Source organism: Giraffa tippelskirchi, chromosome 4, assembly GCF_054371585.1.
Source record: "Giraffa tippelskirchi isolate mGirTip1 chromosome 4, T2T-mGirTip1v1.2.pri, whole genome shotgun sequence".
Taxonomy (NCBI): Eukaryota; Metazoa; Chordata; class Mammalia; order Artiodactyla; family Giraffidae; genus Giraffa; species Giraffa tippelskirchi.
The window spans coordinates 147,626,979-147,642,978 of NC_137278.1; the positions used below are offsets into that span (position 1 = coordinate 147,626,979).

The 16,000-nt window shown below is 38.9% G+C and overlaps 1 protein-coding gene across 2 annotated transcripts in view; it reads right to left on the reverse strand.

The window, feature by feature from the left end:
- Positions 1-16,000, reverse strand: part of HMGA2 (high mobility group AT-hook 2) — a 146,723-nt gene that overhangs the window by 13,509 nt on the left and 117,214 nt on the right. For both annotated transcript variants that reach the window (XM_081588839.1, XM_081588838.1), the window contains one exon: positions 2,636-2,668. In XM_081588839.1, coding sequence (XP_081444965.1) covers positions 2,636-2,668 — 33 coding nt within the window. The remainder of the gene's footprint in view (positions 1-2,635; positions 2,669-16,000) is intronic.

Genomic DNA, 16,000 nt, shown 5'->3' on the forward strand with positions numbered 1-16,000 from the left:
TTACATTATCCTCCACAAACTTCCGTGTAGTCCCCATGTTTATATAACTCATCACTGTGTCCTTAAGACAATATAGATTAGGAAGCCCAATGTGCTCATGTTCTTTTTTCTGAGTCTAAACTCTCTTTTCAAGGGCAAATATGGAGCATGGTCTGTAAGACAGCAAGACTGATCAGTGAGGACCAACCCAATCCCTCTGTGATTTCTTTGATATTCCTGATTCTCCTGGGACAAAAATGTCTGCTGTCACTTACATCATTTCTTGGTGTATTACTGCCCAATCTGTAATCAGTTTCAGCCACGTGGATAGCCTCCACCAATGATTTACCTGTCTCTGCCTCTTTACTTTTGAATATGCCATTCATCTCATCGAAAACATCTTCTATTCTTTCCCTAAAGAATAATCTATGTCTTCATTTTCCCTTCTGCAACTAAACAATAACAAGATCAAAACTCTTCCGAGGATCATCCCCTTAGGCAACACAGGGCATCCCACTCATTCATCTGTGTCACGCCATGCCTCATATAGACTCGCATTGTGCACTTATTTGCTCAACAAATGTTCAAATGTCTTCTCAAGTGTGTTCACTGAGTATCTTCATCCATGGCTCTACATTAGACTCACTTGAGGAGTTCATAAAATATTAATGCGTGGGTTTCCAGGCCAAATAATCAGTATCACTGAAGGGTGGGGCCAGCGGTATGCAGGTAAAAGTTCAATAACTTGCTCTCCAGTAAAATAAAGTCCTGACTTGTTGTATATATCAATTTCCATGGTGTAACTACTCCTACCAAAATGGATTTCAAGTCACCTACTTGACATCACTAAATATAGAATTTGGAAGAGATACAATTGCCTCACAAGGGCTGGCTCCAGCATACACCACTGGGTAGGGTTCAGGATGTACACACATTTATAGTTGTCTGTCCTTCAGTGTCCGAGGAGGGCTGATTCCAGGATTTGCCTTAGATACTCAAGTCCTATAGGTGGTCCTCACTCCACATTCGTGATTTTACATCCACCAATTAAACCAACTATGGATCATGTGGTACTGTAGTAATTAGTGAAAAAAAAAAAAATCCCTGTTTAAGTTGACCATCACAATTCAAACTCATGTTGTTCAAGGGTCAACTGCATATATTAATATATACAACTGGATATACATAATTATATTAATAGTATCTGTAGGTGATTCCAATATGCAGCCAAGGCTAAGACCCTCTGAACTAGATTACTCATTTCTCATATGCAGCGACTGTGTTTTGTTTGCCTTATCTTGCCTACAACCCCAAGAATAGAGACTGAATCAAAGCTTTAACAGACCACCTAAGATTATTAACCTGTCATTCACAGCCCATGATATAACAGTGAACACAGCAATGTACTTTGACCCCAGTGCACAGAATTATAAATTCATTTTCTCTTGATTTCCCTACTAATGAAGGATGAGAGGATAATATATTTGGGATCTCCTCTTAAAAATGTCAAGTTTTTGTTATATTTTGCTCTGTTTAATATTGCTTAGAAACATCGTGTGCTTATTTTTAGTGTCCCCTACCACTCTTGGCTTTTAGGAAAGGGAACAGCTATGATTACGATTTTTTTTCCATGGAAACTCTGTTTTTATTTTAAAGCACATGTGTAATTATTCAGATACACTTTCCCTGTATGCTTATATTTGTTTAGAAGCTTCAATTCCCTTTTAAGCTGCATTTGCAAAGAACAGTAGATACAGGAGATTGTCTTTCCCATGCAAACCAACACTATCCCAAGAGAACAGGGTGAGAGCTACATTTTTAGAGAACTGAGAACTGGGAAAAGATCCTACAGATAAATTATATGAAAGATCTACAAAGAACTTGGTAACCTGTAACACTGCTTAATAACTTACTTCGGTAGGTTCTGCATGATACACCTAGGTCTCCTGTGCATCTCTTTCAACCCCAAAAGGGAGAACAGCAAGACATTTTTATATTTTAATTTATTATTCAAGACATACTTTCTCAATAAACATGATTCTTATGCTTCTAAGTACAGATTATAATTGGGATAAGGAACTCCAGGCATATGGAACAAGAGAAGTAAAGACGGTTCCTAATTTTGATGCTACCAAAGACTTCAGAGACTCATTTAGCTAAGATTGGAGAGTTCATCAATAGCAAAATTAGTATAACAATTTCTCAATTTCCAAGACTTCTTTGGGGGGAATAAGTCAATGAACAGATATGTTTCCAGTCATGGATCACGATATACTTTGCAGCTAATAAGTCCTGTATTGAGTCAATGGGATGTGGATAGTTAGATGGAAAGGACAAAATTTGATGTTTAAGTATGGGCGAAACACTTCAGAAGATTAAGTATTTCTTTTATACGAGGCACTAAAAGGGTTTATTTTTAAAAGTATTTTTATTTGCTTTGTATACTTTAGGTCTTGATGTCTTTCAGAATTTTTGAAAACCTCAGACTCTATATTCTTGACTATGTCTGAAGGATACAACCAGTTTTCAAGAACACTACAATGCTGACATAATAAAAACTAGGGAAAGACTAAATAAAGGTTATTTGGGGTCATATTTTTTTGGTCTTATTTTTTACATTAATTTGGAGAAAAAAATCACAATGACTGTCTCTTACCTGAGCAGGCTTCTTCTGAACAACTTGTTGAGGCTAAGAAAGAAAAGAAAAAAAAAAAAGAACTGTTATAATTTAAAAGGAAACACACACAGTGAGAATAATTAAGTATACATGTTTTAAATACTGACATTTGTTTGCAAAGATGAAAGTTTCTTCAAGGTTCAAATGGTTTCTTTCAGGCTACAGTATGTTTAAAACAATTCCCAACTAAGGTCTGTAATACATAGCAGTTACATCAAAATAAACTTGCTATTCTATTCACTTTGTTTTAGCTAGCATATCACAAAACTTAGGAAGTGAAAGGGCTTAATTTTTTTACAATTTTGTTTAAAAAAAACTCAGCTTTATTGAGATATAATTTATATACCATAAAACTCACCCATATGAAGTGTATACATCTAAGTTTTTTAGTATAGTCTGAAGGTAGTACAAGTATCACCACTATCCAACTTTAGAACATTTCACCTCTTGGGAAAGAAACCCATCCATTATCGCCCACTCCCATTCCCTCTTCCCCCTCTAGCCAACCTCCAGTCCCCAGTCCATTACTAATCTACTTTCTGTCTCTGCATTTGTGTTGTGTGTTCAGTCATATCTGACTCTTTGCAACCCTACAGACTGTAGCCCATCAGCCTCTTCTGTCCATGGGATTTCCCAGGCAAGAATACTGGAGTAGGTTGCCATTTCCTTCTCCAAGGCACCTTCCTGACCCAAGGAAGGAACCTGCATCTCTGCATTGGCAGGCGGATTCTTTATCATTAGGGCCACCTATAACTTTGCCTACTCTGGACATGTCATGTAAATATACAGTCTTTTGTATGTTTTGTAATCATACAATATATGGTCTTCTTTCACTTAAAATGTTTTCTAGGATTATTCATGCTATAGCATGTATCAGTAATTCATTCCTTTTTAATAATTTTATTTATTTACCTATCTTTTGGTGGTGTAGCTTGTGGGATCTTAGTTCCCTGGCCAGGGAGTGAACCTGTGCTTCCTGAACTAGAATCACGGAGTCTTAACCACTGGTCCACGAGGGAAGCCCCAGTAATTCATTTCTTTTTATTGACAAATAACATTCCCTTGTATGGATATATTTTGTTTACACATCCATCAGTTCATGGACATCTGGGTTGTTTCCAACTTTTGGCTATCATGAATGATGCTACTATGAACATTCACGTATGAGTTTTCGTGTGTACAAGTTTTTATTTTGCTTAAGTATACAGCTGGGAGTGGCATTTCTGGGTCATAGAGGTTAACTGTTAAACTTTTTAAACAGCTGTCAGATAGTTTTCCAAAGCAGCCTCATCATTTTATAGTCTCACCAGCAATGTAGGAAGATTCCAATTGCTCCCCATACATACCCACACTTGCTATTGTCTTTTTACATTCTGCTGGTGTGAAGGTGAATGTCATTGTGGTTCTGATTTGAATATTCCTAATGGCTGAAAATGTTGACCATCTTTAATGTACCTTTTGGCCATTTGTATATCTTCTTTAGAGAAATGTCTATTCAAATCTTTAAAAACTGTATTTGTCTATTCATTATTGAGTTATAAGAGTTCTTCATATGTTCTGGATACAAGTTCCTTATCAGAGTCTGATGTGCAATTTTTTTCCCATTCTGTGGGTTCATTTGCTTTCTTGACGGTACCATTTGCAGAATATTTTGTCATATCTGTATCTGCATATCTCTATCATCTCTATTTAATTCTGGATGTAGTGTAAAGTCCTCCCTTTTGAGTGAACTATCTGAGCAAACTGTTTTCTGTCCAGCCTAAGTTAGCTGTCCAATATTTAGCATATTAGAAAAACATTTAAGTTATTCTTTGTTGCTGTAAAAGGTGGATCTGAAGCCCATTTTTCTTGCGGGGTGCACCTTGGGGCATGCAGGATCTTAGTTCTCTGACCAGGGATTGAACCTGTGCCCCCTGCATTGAGAACATGGAGTCTTAACCACTGGAGCACCAGGGAAGTCCCATGAAGCCGCAAATTTTTAATGAATTACTTCCAGTACTTACTCTCATGTTTGAATATAAGCCTTATTTATTTACTCTATCTAGGCTTCCCAGGTGGTGCTAGTGGTAAAGAACCTGCCTGCCACTGTAGAAGACATAAGAGATGTGGGTTCCATCCCTGGATCAGGAAGATCCCCTGGAGGAGGGCATGGCAACCCACCCCAGTATTCTTGGTTGGAGAACCCCATGGACAGAGGAGACTGGCAGGCTTCAGTCCACAGGGTCTCAAAGAGTAGGACATGACTGAAGCGACTTAGCATGCACACACACACATCACTGAGATTTGCAAATACAACTGAACCATCACTCTGATGTGGGCAATGACATGCTTTTGTGGTACAAATGAAAGAAAGAAACTTGCTACAGTTCTCCCAGATAACAGAAGTTAAGGTAAATCCACTCTTATCGTGAAGGGGTAGAACTTCTATTCATTTTCCTTCCTTTCAGTGATGGTGTGATGTCTTACTGCTGCTGTAGTAGACATGTTTTATAAAAAAAAACACAACACACAACAGAGCTTTTATTTTTGTAGATGAACATGATAAAAACAAAAGAAAGGCAAAATACTTTTGTTTACTGGAAAAAAAAAAACCCAAAAGTTCTTCCCTCTGACTTAAAATCACACACAGTAGAGATGACATCATAAAAGCCCGGTTCTGAGATGATGTTTTCTCCAGGTGGAATCCAACCGAGAATGATTAGGACTTCTTTCCCTCTTAGGATTCAAGAATACTCTCTGAGCGCTCAGAGAGTATTCATTTCAAAAGAGTCATTTATAAGAACAGACCACTTTTCTTCCTCCCCTTTTTTTCCCCTGCTGATTACACCTGTACACATGTTTACTCCCAAATCGTTTCAAATCCCCACACATTCTTGCAGGCTGACTGGTTCCTCCTGCTCAGAAGTCCCCCTCCCTTTTTGGCTGAGGAGCCCGCATTCATGTGACTCCTGCACACTGTGGGGCTCAATGAAATCCTCTGAAAGGGCTGCCAGCTCGCCCAATTTTCCATGAATTAGGTCCTGACACTTCAATGAGGGGAAAGACAATGTCTGAAACCCTGCCAGCCCTGGCTCCCGGCCTAGTCCGTGTCACAGAACTTCTTCCAGCTGCCCTTCCACACAGCACTTCATACTTTTCAGACCACCAAACAAACAGACCCTTGAGGACTTTCAATGGTGGTTGGGGCTATGGCTGCCGGGATGTCTGCCCAGCCTCTGGCACCCAATGGCTCCAGACTGCACTGATGTTTTCCGTTGTTGTTATTTTGTTTTGTTTTTTATTTTTATGAATGGCTTTGGTAGAAAATGCAGACGGAAGCACAATACTACGGCCATTCATAAAAAGCGAGAGGAAACAAACTGCTGTCTAGAAATCTTCGGGGACACCGAACAAACTGCAAATCTCTTATCTTCCTTGGGGCACCTACTAGCTTAAATACCTAGAAACCAGTTGCCCCTTAGGGTTCTTGTCATTGAAACCACAGTCGACCACTATATTTCAACAAAAACTGACTAATATCAACTGTGCACATGGACCTGGAATGTGGTTGGCAGTATATTTCCCTGCACCTTAATAAGTGAGTAATATTTTGCACGTGCATTTCCTGTATAGAAGCTAAAATCCTGTTTTAAACATCAGCATCATTGTGACTGGAAGGACCCAGGACCTGTTATTTTCATTCGCTCAGAGGGAAACTAAGGCAGAGGGAATTTAATTAACTCCCCTGAGATCATGTTCTAAAGCTACAACAACCGGGGTTTCCTAATTCTCTTAATCCCCTGTATAATGCTCTGAGGAAACCTGTTCTCAACCTTTTCTTTTAAACAAGAAAAGTCAAATCTGATTCAACCCAGGAGGAGAAGCTATTATTTCATGACTTTGGTTCCCACTTCCAGATTCACTCTGCTCTTTGGGATCTCTCGGGATTCCACATGCCACCACAGCAGGGAAGGCTCCTGGTTTAGTCAGCAGGGCCAGCTCTGACTCTCCTAGGCTACTGATGGAGAGTGAACCCTGGGGGAAGACTCAGTCCCACAAGGTCCAGCTGCTCCCCCTCCCCACTTGGAGATTCTTCCATCATTACCTACTGCGGAGGGTCTGAGGACATCTCTCTTATAGGTGTGTGCTATTGAACAGATAGCAAAGCCCTCCAAGTTGCTGATTTAGATAGTTCTGATGGTTCCACTTCTAGTTTAAGTCTGTCCATGTGGGGAAGTTTACACAGTTTAGGCGCTCTGCAGACCTGGCAAGTCAACTGTGCCTTGCACTGAGATTCTGAGTTCCTTATAAGATGGTTACACCTTTCAAATAGTTTGTAATGAAACTCTCTCATGCCACAGTGGCATTTTAACTTCTGAAATACAATTGGTGGAAGAGAGCTTCCTCCCAGAACAAAAGAATATCAACAACAAAGGACTTTGAAGAAATGCTTTGAATTAAGTTAATGTTAAATAAAACTGTGAAGACAATTAAAAAACCCATCGACTGAATGAATCATAAAAAGATTAAGAAGGGCACTCTCTAACCACGGGGACGTCAATATGCAGTTTTCTGCAGGTTAAACCTTACATTCGACTAGCGCAGCCAAATTGAAAGTACAACCTTTAAGCAAATAAATTCTATTGTTAAAGTCTGTAAATAGCTTAGGAGACAGCATGCTGAACTAGATCGTGCAAAGAATGTGAAAAAGGAAAGAACCTATTTTTGGATTTCTGAGATCATACAGCAAACCAGTATTTCTCCAAATGAAAGGGAAAAAATGATTGAATTCTTAATGTCCACAGAGTATTTTGGCTTTTAAGATTTTGTAAAAAGACACTGGTATAGGAAATTTATTTCAACATAATTAAGGGGCTCTCCAGTCCTCCTGAGAATCCAGTCTATGGTTCCAGGGAGTCTAGGTATTTTAAAGCTGATGCCTAGGCTGCTAAGCCACCCCTTCTAGTAGGTATTGAAAGAAAATCCTTCATAATAAAGAACCTGAACATTAGTAGTTCATTTCAATACTAACCTAAACATTAAATGAAAAGAAGCTTGAATTGGGCTTAACATCTTGATAGTTTAAAAAATGAGGTACAATGTTTAGTAAAGTAAGGATGATTATTATGCAAAGGGTTTTAAGTTGACCTTTGGAAGAAAATAGTCCTTTACTGGATCTCCGTGCAGATGGGTCTTTGGTTTTATGTAAGTAGCAAACTTTTAATCTGATTATATTCTTTGTTTTATTGCCAGCTAGCAATAGATGGTTTTGCCCACTGGCTTTTAAAATCATAAGACCATTGTTCAGTTAAGAGGTACTTCTGTTCCCTAGTACATACTTTTTTTTCACGTTGACCCTTCTTTCATTCTCATAGCAGTACAGGGCAAGACAGATCCATCCCCTAGCTATTTACTAAAAAAGAATTTTAAAACCCTCAATTCTTTTGTGAGACATGAAAGGCCCCTAAAATATTAACTCTTCTCATTTCTAAATGAAAGTTACATTTTAGGGGCCTTTCACATCTCACAAAATAACAGCTCACAGGATAGGCTCAGTTATTTAAAATTTTTAATTAAATATGGTATCCCGCTAAAAAAGACATTTGTTTTTAAACTTCCCAAAGAGTCCTTTATGGCTTAATTGAAATAGAGGCGCTTATGATTATGTTTGTAACCACACAAGTGCAATCAGATTCACCTTCTGCCTGAGGTAACGTCTTATTGTCGTTTCATCCCTAAGAAGTCCAAGGACTGTAACCTCCACCCCAACTCCCCACCCCCTGCCCAGCTCCTCTGTCCATGGGATTTCCCGGGCAAAAATACTGGAGTGAGTTGCCATTTCCTTCTCCAGGGGGTCTTCACAACCCAAGAATCAAACCTGCGTCCTCTGCATTGGCAGGTGTATTCTTTACCAATGAGCTTCCAGGGAAGCCCATGGTGGCTTTCAGTTCAATTTAAAAATGAATGGTCAGGACTTCCCTAGTGGTCCAGTGGTTAAGACTCTGCACCTTCATTGTAGGGGGCGTGGGCTCAGTCTCTGGTTAGGGAACTATTATTCTGCATGGCACGGCCAAAAATAGATAAATAAAAGCAAATTTAAAAAGGAATAGTCAACTCTCAATGACATCACTATAGGGACGTTGAGTTCAGAGTATTCTCTAACATCAAGTGGTCAAAAAGTTATTTGATTTACCTAAGGAATCACCTTGGGCTTCCCTGGTGGCTCAGACGGTAAAGAATCTGCCTGTAATGCGCGAGACCTGGGTTCGATCCCTGGGTTGGGAAGATCCCCTGGAGGAGGACATGGCAACCCATTCTTATATTCTTGCCTGGAGAATCCCCATGGACAGAGGAGCCTGGTGAGCTACAGTCCATGGGGTTGCAAAGAGTCAGACACGGCAGAGAGATTAAGCACTCAAGGAATGTTTCTGTTAATTAGATAGGACGATGTGTCTGAAGTTTGAAGAATTTCAGATCAAATGTTGGTTCAACAATGTGAGGATGAAACTCAGCTGTAGCTATACAAATCCCTTGCCTAATGAATGTGTTAGTCGCTTAGTTGTGTCCAACCCTTTGCGACTCAATGGAGCCTACCAGGCTCCTCTGTTCATGGAATTCTCTAGGTAAGAATACTGGAGTGGGTTGCCATTCCCTTCTCCAGAGGATCTTCCCTACGCAGGAATCGAACCTTGGTCTACCTGCATTGCAGGTAGATTCTTTACCATCTGAACCACCAGGGAAGTTCTGCCTATTGCATATACCACTCTTATTGGGCTGAGAGTCTTTCTGTATTAACAGCTTCTTCAAGCTGAGAAGGATCCTGCCTCCTAGTGGTGCTGCTGCTGCTGCTAAGTCGCTTCAGTCGTGTCTGACTCTGTGCAACCCATAGTCGGCAGCCCACCAGGCTCCCCCGTCCCTGGGATTCTCCAGGCAACAACACTGGAGTGGGTTGCCATTTCCTTCTCCAGTGCATGAAAGTGAAAAGTGAAAGTGAAGTTGCTTAGTCGTGTCCGACTCTTCGCGACCCCATGGACTGCAGCCTACCAGGCTCCTCCGTCCATGGGATTTTCCAGGCAAGAGTACTGAAGTGGTGTGCCATTGCCTTCTCCGCTCCTAGTGGTGGGAGGCCTTCATAAAGGAGAAAATATCCACCATAATTAAATAGTTAACATCAATTTTTCTTCAGCTCAGAAGAAGCCTAGGTTGGATCACAACTTCTATGACTTGTCCCTCCCGTGTGCATTCAGATGTGACGGTGCAACGTATATACACATGTAGCCCCGAATGGTTACAATTTGACAGTAACATCTGGCCCTTAGGATGTAAAGGAGATTTTGTAGTTCTCTGTACAAAGTCTCCTAACAAGTGATAAATCTACGGGGAGTTTTGGCAAAATCTCTGGAATTTTTGCTTGGTATTGGGGGGAAGGGGAGGTGTTCTTTATTTTCCACTCTACTTGGCTTTACTCTTGGACTTAATGCAAAAGACAAAAGTAAGCATCATTTCAAAAGTATTTATTGGATTATTATAGCAAAGTGCCCTCACTGCAGCTGGCCTTGTTTAATCTGTTCAAGGATGAGAACAGTCACAATCTGCTCTAGTTAGTGTTTATTAACATCAGCCTGTGTGTGTATGGCAATGAGCCACTGAAGTTCTCATGAAAACAGATTTGGGAGCTAATACTGTGGAGTTTTTGGTACCTTTCTGACTTCTGGTACCTTTCTGGTACCCTCAGAATGGAGGAGAAAGATCAATGAGGAATTCTTTAAAAACCTCAGTGTCCTGATTAGTTGTAAAAGCCAACCTTTTACAATTTGACCTGATGAAGTTATTCACTGGCTTATCAAATTTGAGTTGATACATGATCAAGTATACATCAGATGGGGACTGGGTATACAAAATGAATAAGAAATGTTTCCTAGTCTCAAGAATCCTACAGTCTAACTGGGAGACACATGAGGAAATAGATATTAAGAGTATAATGTGCATTTTAGATTAATTTCTCCTATGTTCAATGCAATCAAACATAGAGAAGCATGTTCATCAAATTATAAAAAAGGATAATTATAAGAAAGAAGAGCTATTTTCCCTTCTAATGGGGAACATGAGAAAGCAGAGGTAAGTTCACTGAAGAAAAGAAAACACAAGAAATTTGAAGACTTGATGTAGAGTTAAAATATCATTTATCTCTATCACAAAAAACACAGATAGAAGTAAATTTTCTTTGCTTTCAGTTTGGAAAGTTAAAGATTAGAATTAAGTTTTAAAAAATCAGAAAACAAAACAAAAATGCAGCCATGGCGGGAGTGTTGTTAAAATTATGACTAATTTTTAAATGATACTTTGGTATGCTCCTGAGTTACAGCATTTAACAAGCATTGTTATCTTAGAGAAGATGGCTGCACTTTGGGGATATAAAGCATTCTGAAGTAGACAGTTACACACAGGTGGGGTAAAGGAATACATTGTCTCAAGAGTCAACTTTTCATTTCAGTTTTTACAATTCTCCAAGATTTGGGGGGAAGAATTCATCCTTACACAAAGGAGCTGAGTAAAAATTGCAAGGTTAGTGTTGCTTCACGGAAAAAGAATTACTCTTGTTTCAGACCTATTTCCTCATCACATAATATTTTTAGATAGAAACACTATGTATTTTTTAAAGATGCAAATTATTTATTTATTCTCTTTACATATTTCTTTTTTCTCTCTATAACCATTCACAAAGCTAGTACACTTTGCAAATGCACACATGGCTAACAGCACCAAAGGAAAATGAATAAATATGTGAAACATTATGCTGTTGGCTTTTGACAAATCAAACACATGTGCATAGATGCTATGGACTAAGTTCAAACTTTAGTTAATGTCAACTTTAGCCTGACAGTTCAAGACTAATGTTCAATAATGGATAACGTAGACATCTATGAGATAATGGAAATTAAAGTGTAAACTATAGGATTGTGTTGTGTGTTTGTGTTAGTTGCTCAGTCGTGTCTGACTCTTTGTGAGGAGATGATCAATAATTCATACTCCAAATCTGTTGGAGACATACTTGAAAGTCTACTTAAGACACAACGTCTTAACATTTGACAGATTATTCAGAGTGATTATATGAAATTGGATTTGGACTTGATGAACTAGAGACACAATTTTTCATATCACATGTAATACCTTTTCTTGTGTGTTTGTCCATGTGCATAGGATAGAAATCATGCGACTTTTAAGTAGTTCTAATTACTTTTATTTTAATGAGAGAGATTTAGAATCAATACTCAGAAACTTTCTTTGATACTGAGAACATCTGTTGGGGTTGTAGGATAAAACATTTAAAAATGGTTTACCACTACTATATATAAAATAGGTAACTAATAAGGACCTACTATGTAGCACAGGGAACTCTTCTCAATATTCTGTAATGACCTATATGGGAAAAGGATCTAAAAAACACTGGCTATATGTCTATGCATAACTGATTCACTTTGCTGTACAGCAAAAACTGACACAACATTGTAAATCAACCATACTCCAATAAAATTTTTTAAAAAATGGTTTTACAAAATGATTTGAGGAGCCAGCATTTCCCAGCAGCTATACTAGTTACACATGGAAACTGAATTTAAAAAGCTGAATCATGATTTTAGGCATTTCCTTTCCTTAAGGAAAGAGTCTGTAAATTTATTTGTAATCTCTCATGCTCTCAAGGACTACAAAGGGATAGTTTATGGGTTGAGAGCTCTACGATACTTAACTGAGTCATATCTCTCCTAGAACCCTAATTTAGCAGTATTTTCTTGGCATTAGCCTGGGGCTGACTTTAGCAGTTGAGTTGTTTTCCTTGGAGGAAGTTTAATATTCAATCCGAGAAATGTTAACTATTCCCGAACATTAGCTTAAATCCTTTCACGTTTTAAACCGTTGTAGAAGTGAGCTCTCTTTCTTTCACATTCTCACACTTCCAGAGTGTACCCAGCACACCCGTCTTTCCAGAGAATACCTTCTTCCTGGATCCTCCCTGGAGGTTTTCTCTGGATTCATGTCCCTTTTTTCAGGATCCGTAAATTAAAATGTCTCCTTTCCTTCTTCAGAAAAACCTCGCATTTCACTGGGCTTGTCTCCAAAGTCTCTATTTGAAACTTAAGGGAGTTTCAGGCAACCAACCTCCTAAACTACCTAACGCAGCTCAACTGCTATACAACAGATGAGCCTAGCATCGGTACACTGTCATCCTAAAAACTATGTATTTGTTTTGACTGTTCTAGAAATGTCTCTCCGAACTTTGTTTCATGATCATACCCACTGAGTCAAACTTTCTTTCATTACAATTCAGGGTAAGGTGATACGATGCTGCACTTTCTATTTCAATTGATCATCGAGATCATATATTGATCACAATAACAAAAATACTGCATTTTACAAAGTGATTTAATGTGTACTGTCTGATTTACTCCACAACAGCCATCTGCGGAAAAGTACTGCTGTTCAGATTTATACATGAGGAAGTAGAACCCTAGAGACACTCAGTGACTTACAAGGGATTACAAGGCCAGCACATAATGAAGCCACAACTGTAATGCAGGTCACGTGGTTCCAGATCTTTTGCTCTTTCTATCATCCCACGCTGCTGCAGCAATATGCTTATTCTGTGCTTCTTTTCTTATTAAAAATCAGTGCTATAAGCAACCATCTTCTATCATCCATAAAAAGAGCATATGTTTAAAAAGATCATAAGAACCTAGCTTTCTGGGGCTATGACTTCACTGAGAAGAAAAATGATCAAATAAGAGGAAAAACTGAATTTTAATGTAACAATATTAAAAGATCTTAGTTCAAAAGAACGCTTCTAATGTTCTTAAAGGAGAAGTCAGTATCAGAAAACTACTTTCAGTTCTGAAAAGTTTTGTCAAAAGTCTCAAGATGTTTTAGAAATATAAATAGCAGCTTGTTTCTCACTAGATTTCTATAAAAGTTGAAATCCTGCCCTGCTATTCATATGTATATATGTGTACATAAATATATATACCTAAACTCATGTATATATATATATATACTTTCCTTTATCCTTTTATTTCCTTTATTCTCTTTGAAAAGTTTATGGAAAAAAAATTCAGGCAAAACTGTGAAGGCTTCTGTGATAAGTGCTAATAAATTACTTTTGCTTTTTTTGCCCTTGTTTATCACATGCTCTATTATGTGATGGTGTTAAAAACGTAAGCTATAAATTCCATGGTGTCTATGATATAGGAAATAATAGACACAGTTCCTGTCTCTATGGTACTTAACAACTTCATGTATTATTATCCGTGAGCAAAATGTGAGGAAGAATAAAGATGCCTACTTCCCATCAGATGCCATACTGGTCCTTCCATCCAGCTCCTCATGTATATCATCAGACAGCTCTCCTCATCCCTTGTGGCTTTCTTTCTTTTTAATATTTATATTTATTTATTTTTAATTGGAGTATAATTGCTTTCAATATTGTGTTTCTGCCATACAGCAGCATGAATCAGCCATAGGTATATGTATGTCCCTTCTCTCTTGAACCTCCTCCCTGTGGCTTTCTGCTCAAGAAATCTCCCTTTAATCCCCTGTCCTGCATGGTCTCTGCATTCACTGGCGGGTGCTTTTGTGCATGCGTTCATTTCTTTGGAATGTGACCACCCATGACACGTATTTTTTACCCATGATATATGTAAATACACATTGCCATACAGAAGGAGTCATTTAAAACACTCCATTTAAAGCTGCATATAGATGAATAATATTTATATATATTTACATTAAAGCACAATTACTAGTCAAAGCTATGGTGACCATACATGCTCCAACCTCAGAGACGTGTATCCGCAAACGCTAAGCAGATCACACCACCAATGGAAAATTCCCAGGGAAATTGCCCACCCACCTGACTCAGCTCCTAGCATACTTCCTGTCTTCTGCATGGAGTCAACCTTCAAAAAAGGTTTTTGACTGATTTCTATGCCTTCTCATGGCCTGGGGGAGGTCCTCCTTCCTCTTCTAGCTTCTCTTCCTCAGGTGGTGGTGATAACCTTTCACAGATCTCATAAAAGAATGCTAGAGAAATGCAGATTCCTGACTCCACTCCTAGATTCAGGACGGATTTAGTAACCTGTTTCATAAATAAGCAACATGGTCCTCTGGCTGGTACTCTGAGAAATATCATCATGGAAAAAGAATGGTTAAACTACAATGCTTCCCTCCAACAAGGCTCCTACAAGGTAGTTGACATGAAAGAGGTTTTTTTTCATGGATCCAAGAAATAAGAGGAGAGGGACATGGATACGTTTTTAAAAACATGAAAAGACACATTAAATACGACTTTATACCCCTGTAGATCAGCGTATGTGGGGAAGGGTAACAGAAACTTCAACAATCTATAAAAATGTAGATAATGAATTCTGATGAACCTCGAGTATTCTGGCAAAGAAAATTCTTCTTGTATGCTTTTGAATACAATAGGGGATTTAACCTGCTGAATTAACTCAACTGTCTTTCTAAGGATTAAAAAAAAGTGTTTTTTGAGGAGCATCAGTTTTAAAGTCTTTATTAGATTTGTTACAATATTTCTTCTGCTTTTACACTTTGCTATTTTGGCCCTGAGGTCTGGGGGATTGTAGCTCCCCCACCAGGGATTGAACCCGTGTCCTTTGCATTGGAAGGTGAAGTCTTAACCGCTGGACCACCAGGGAAGTCCCAAGGATGTTATCATATGAACAGAAAGCCTGGAGATGATGCCGCTTCAGAACTGGTTAATTTAGCAGGTTAAATTCAGTCGGTAAAATCCTTGGGCCATCAGGTTCTTTCTAACCTTCTGCTCTGCCACCTTATGTTTGTTCTCAGTGTATCTCCCCCAGAGTTACAAGACCAGTATGACTGTTCCTGGTGGCACTTTCAGGAAAGTCGATGTCTCCAGGAGGAGAGACAGTCTCTTTCCTGTGGTCCCAAGCAGACTGTTCTTCTCTCCTCCTGCCAGAGGAATGGAATCGCCCACCAGCTCTGACAAATCAGACTTACCCCTGAGTAAGGAAAAGGGTCACTGTGAACAGAGGAAAGGAGGGAATGGATCTACAATAGCAATCAGATGGCTTTGAGTATTTTACTCTTCCCCATGCTTTTCTCTTTGTCTGAGCGCTGGCAAGAAGTGCCCTCTTGACTCCAAAATCAGCTGCACAAGATTTTTCTTTGCCCTGTTTGTCCTACTCTAGTACATAAAAAGCTTTTGTCTTTGTCAAGCCTTTTCACAGGAGACAGAAGAAGAACAGGCCTCTTTGTAGACTGTACACATTGCAGTTTTACGATTATTATAGAGACGGTCGTAGGTGGTTTTTGCTTTCCCAGCCTGTTTGG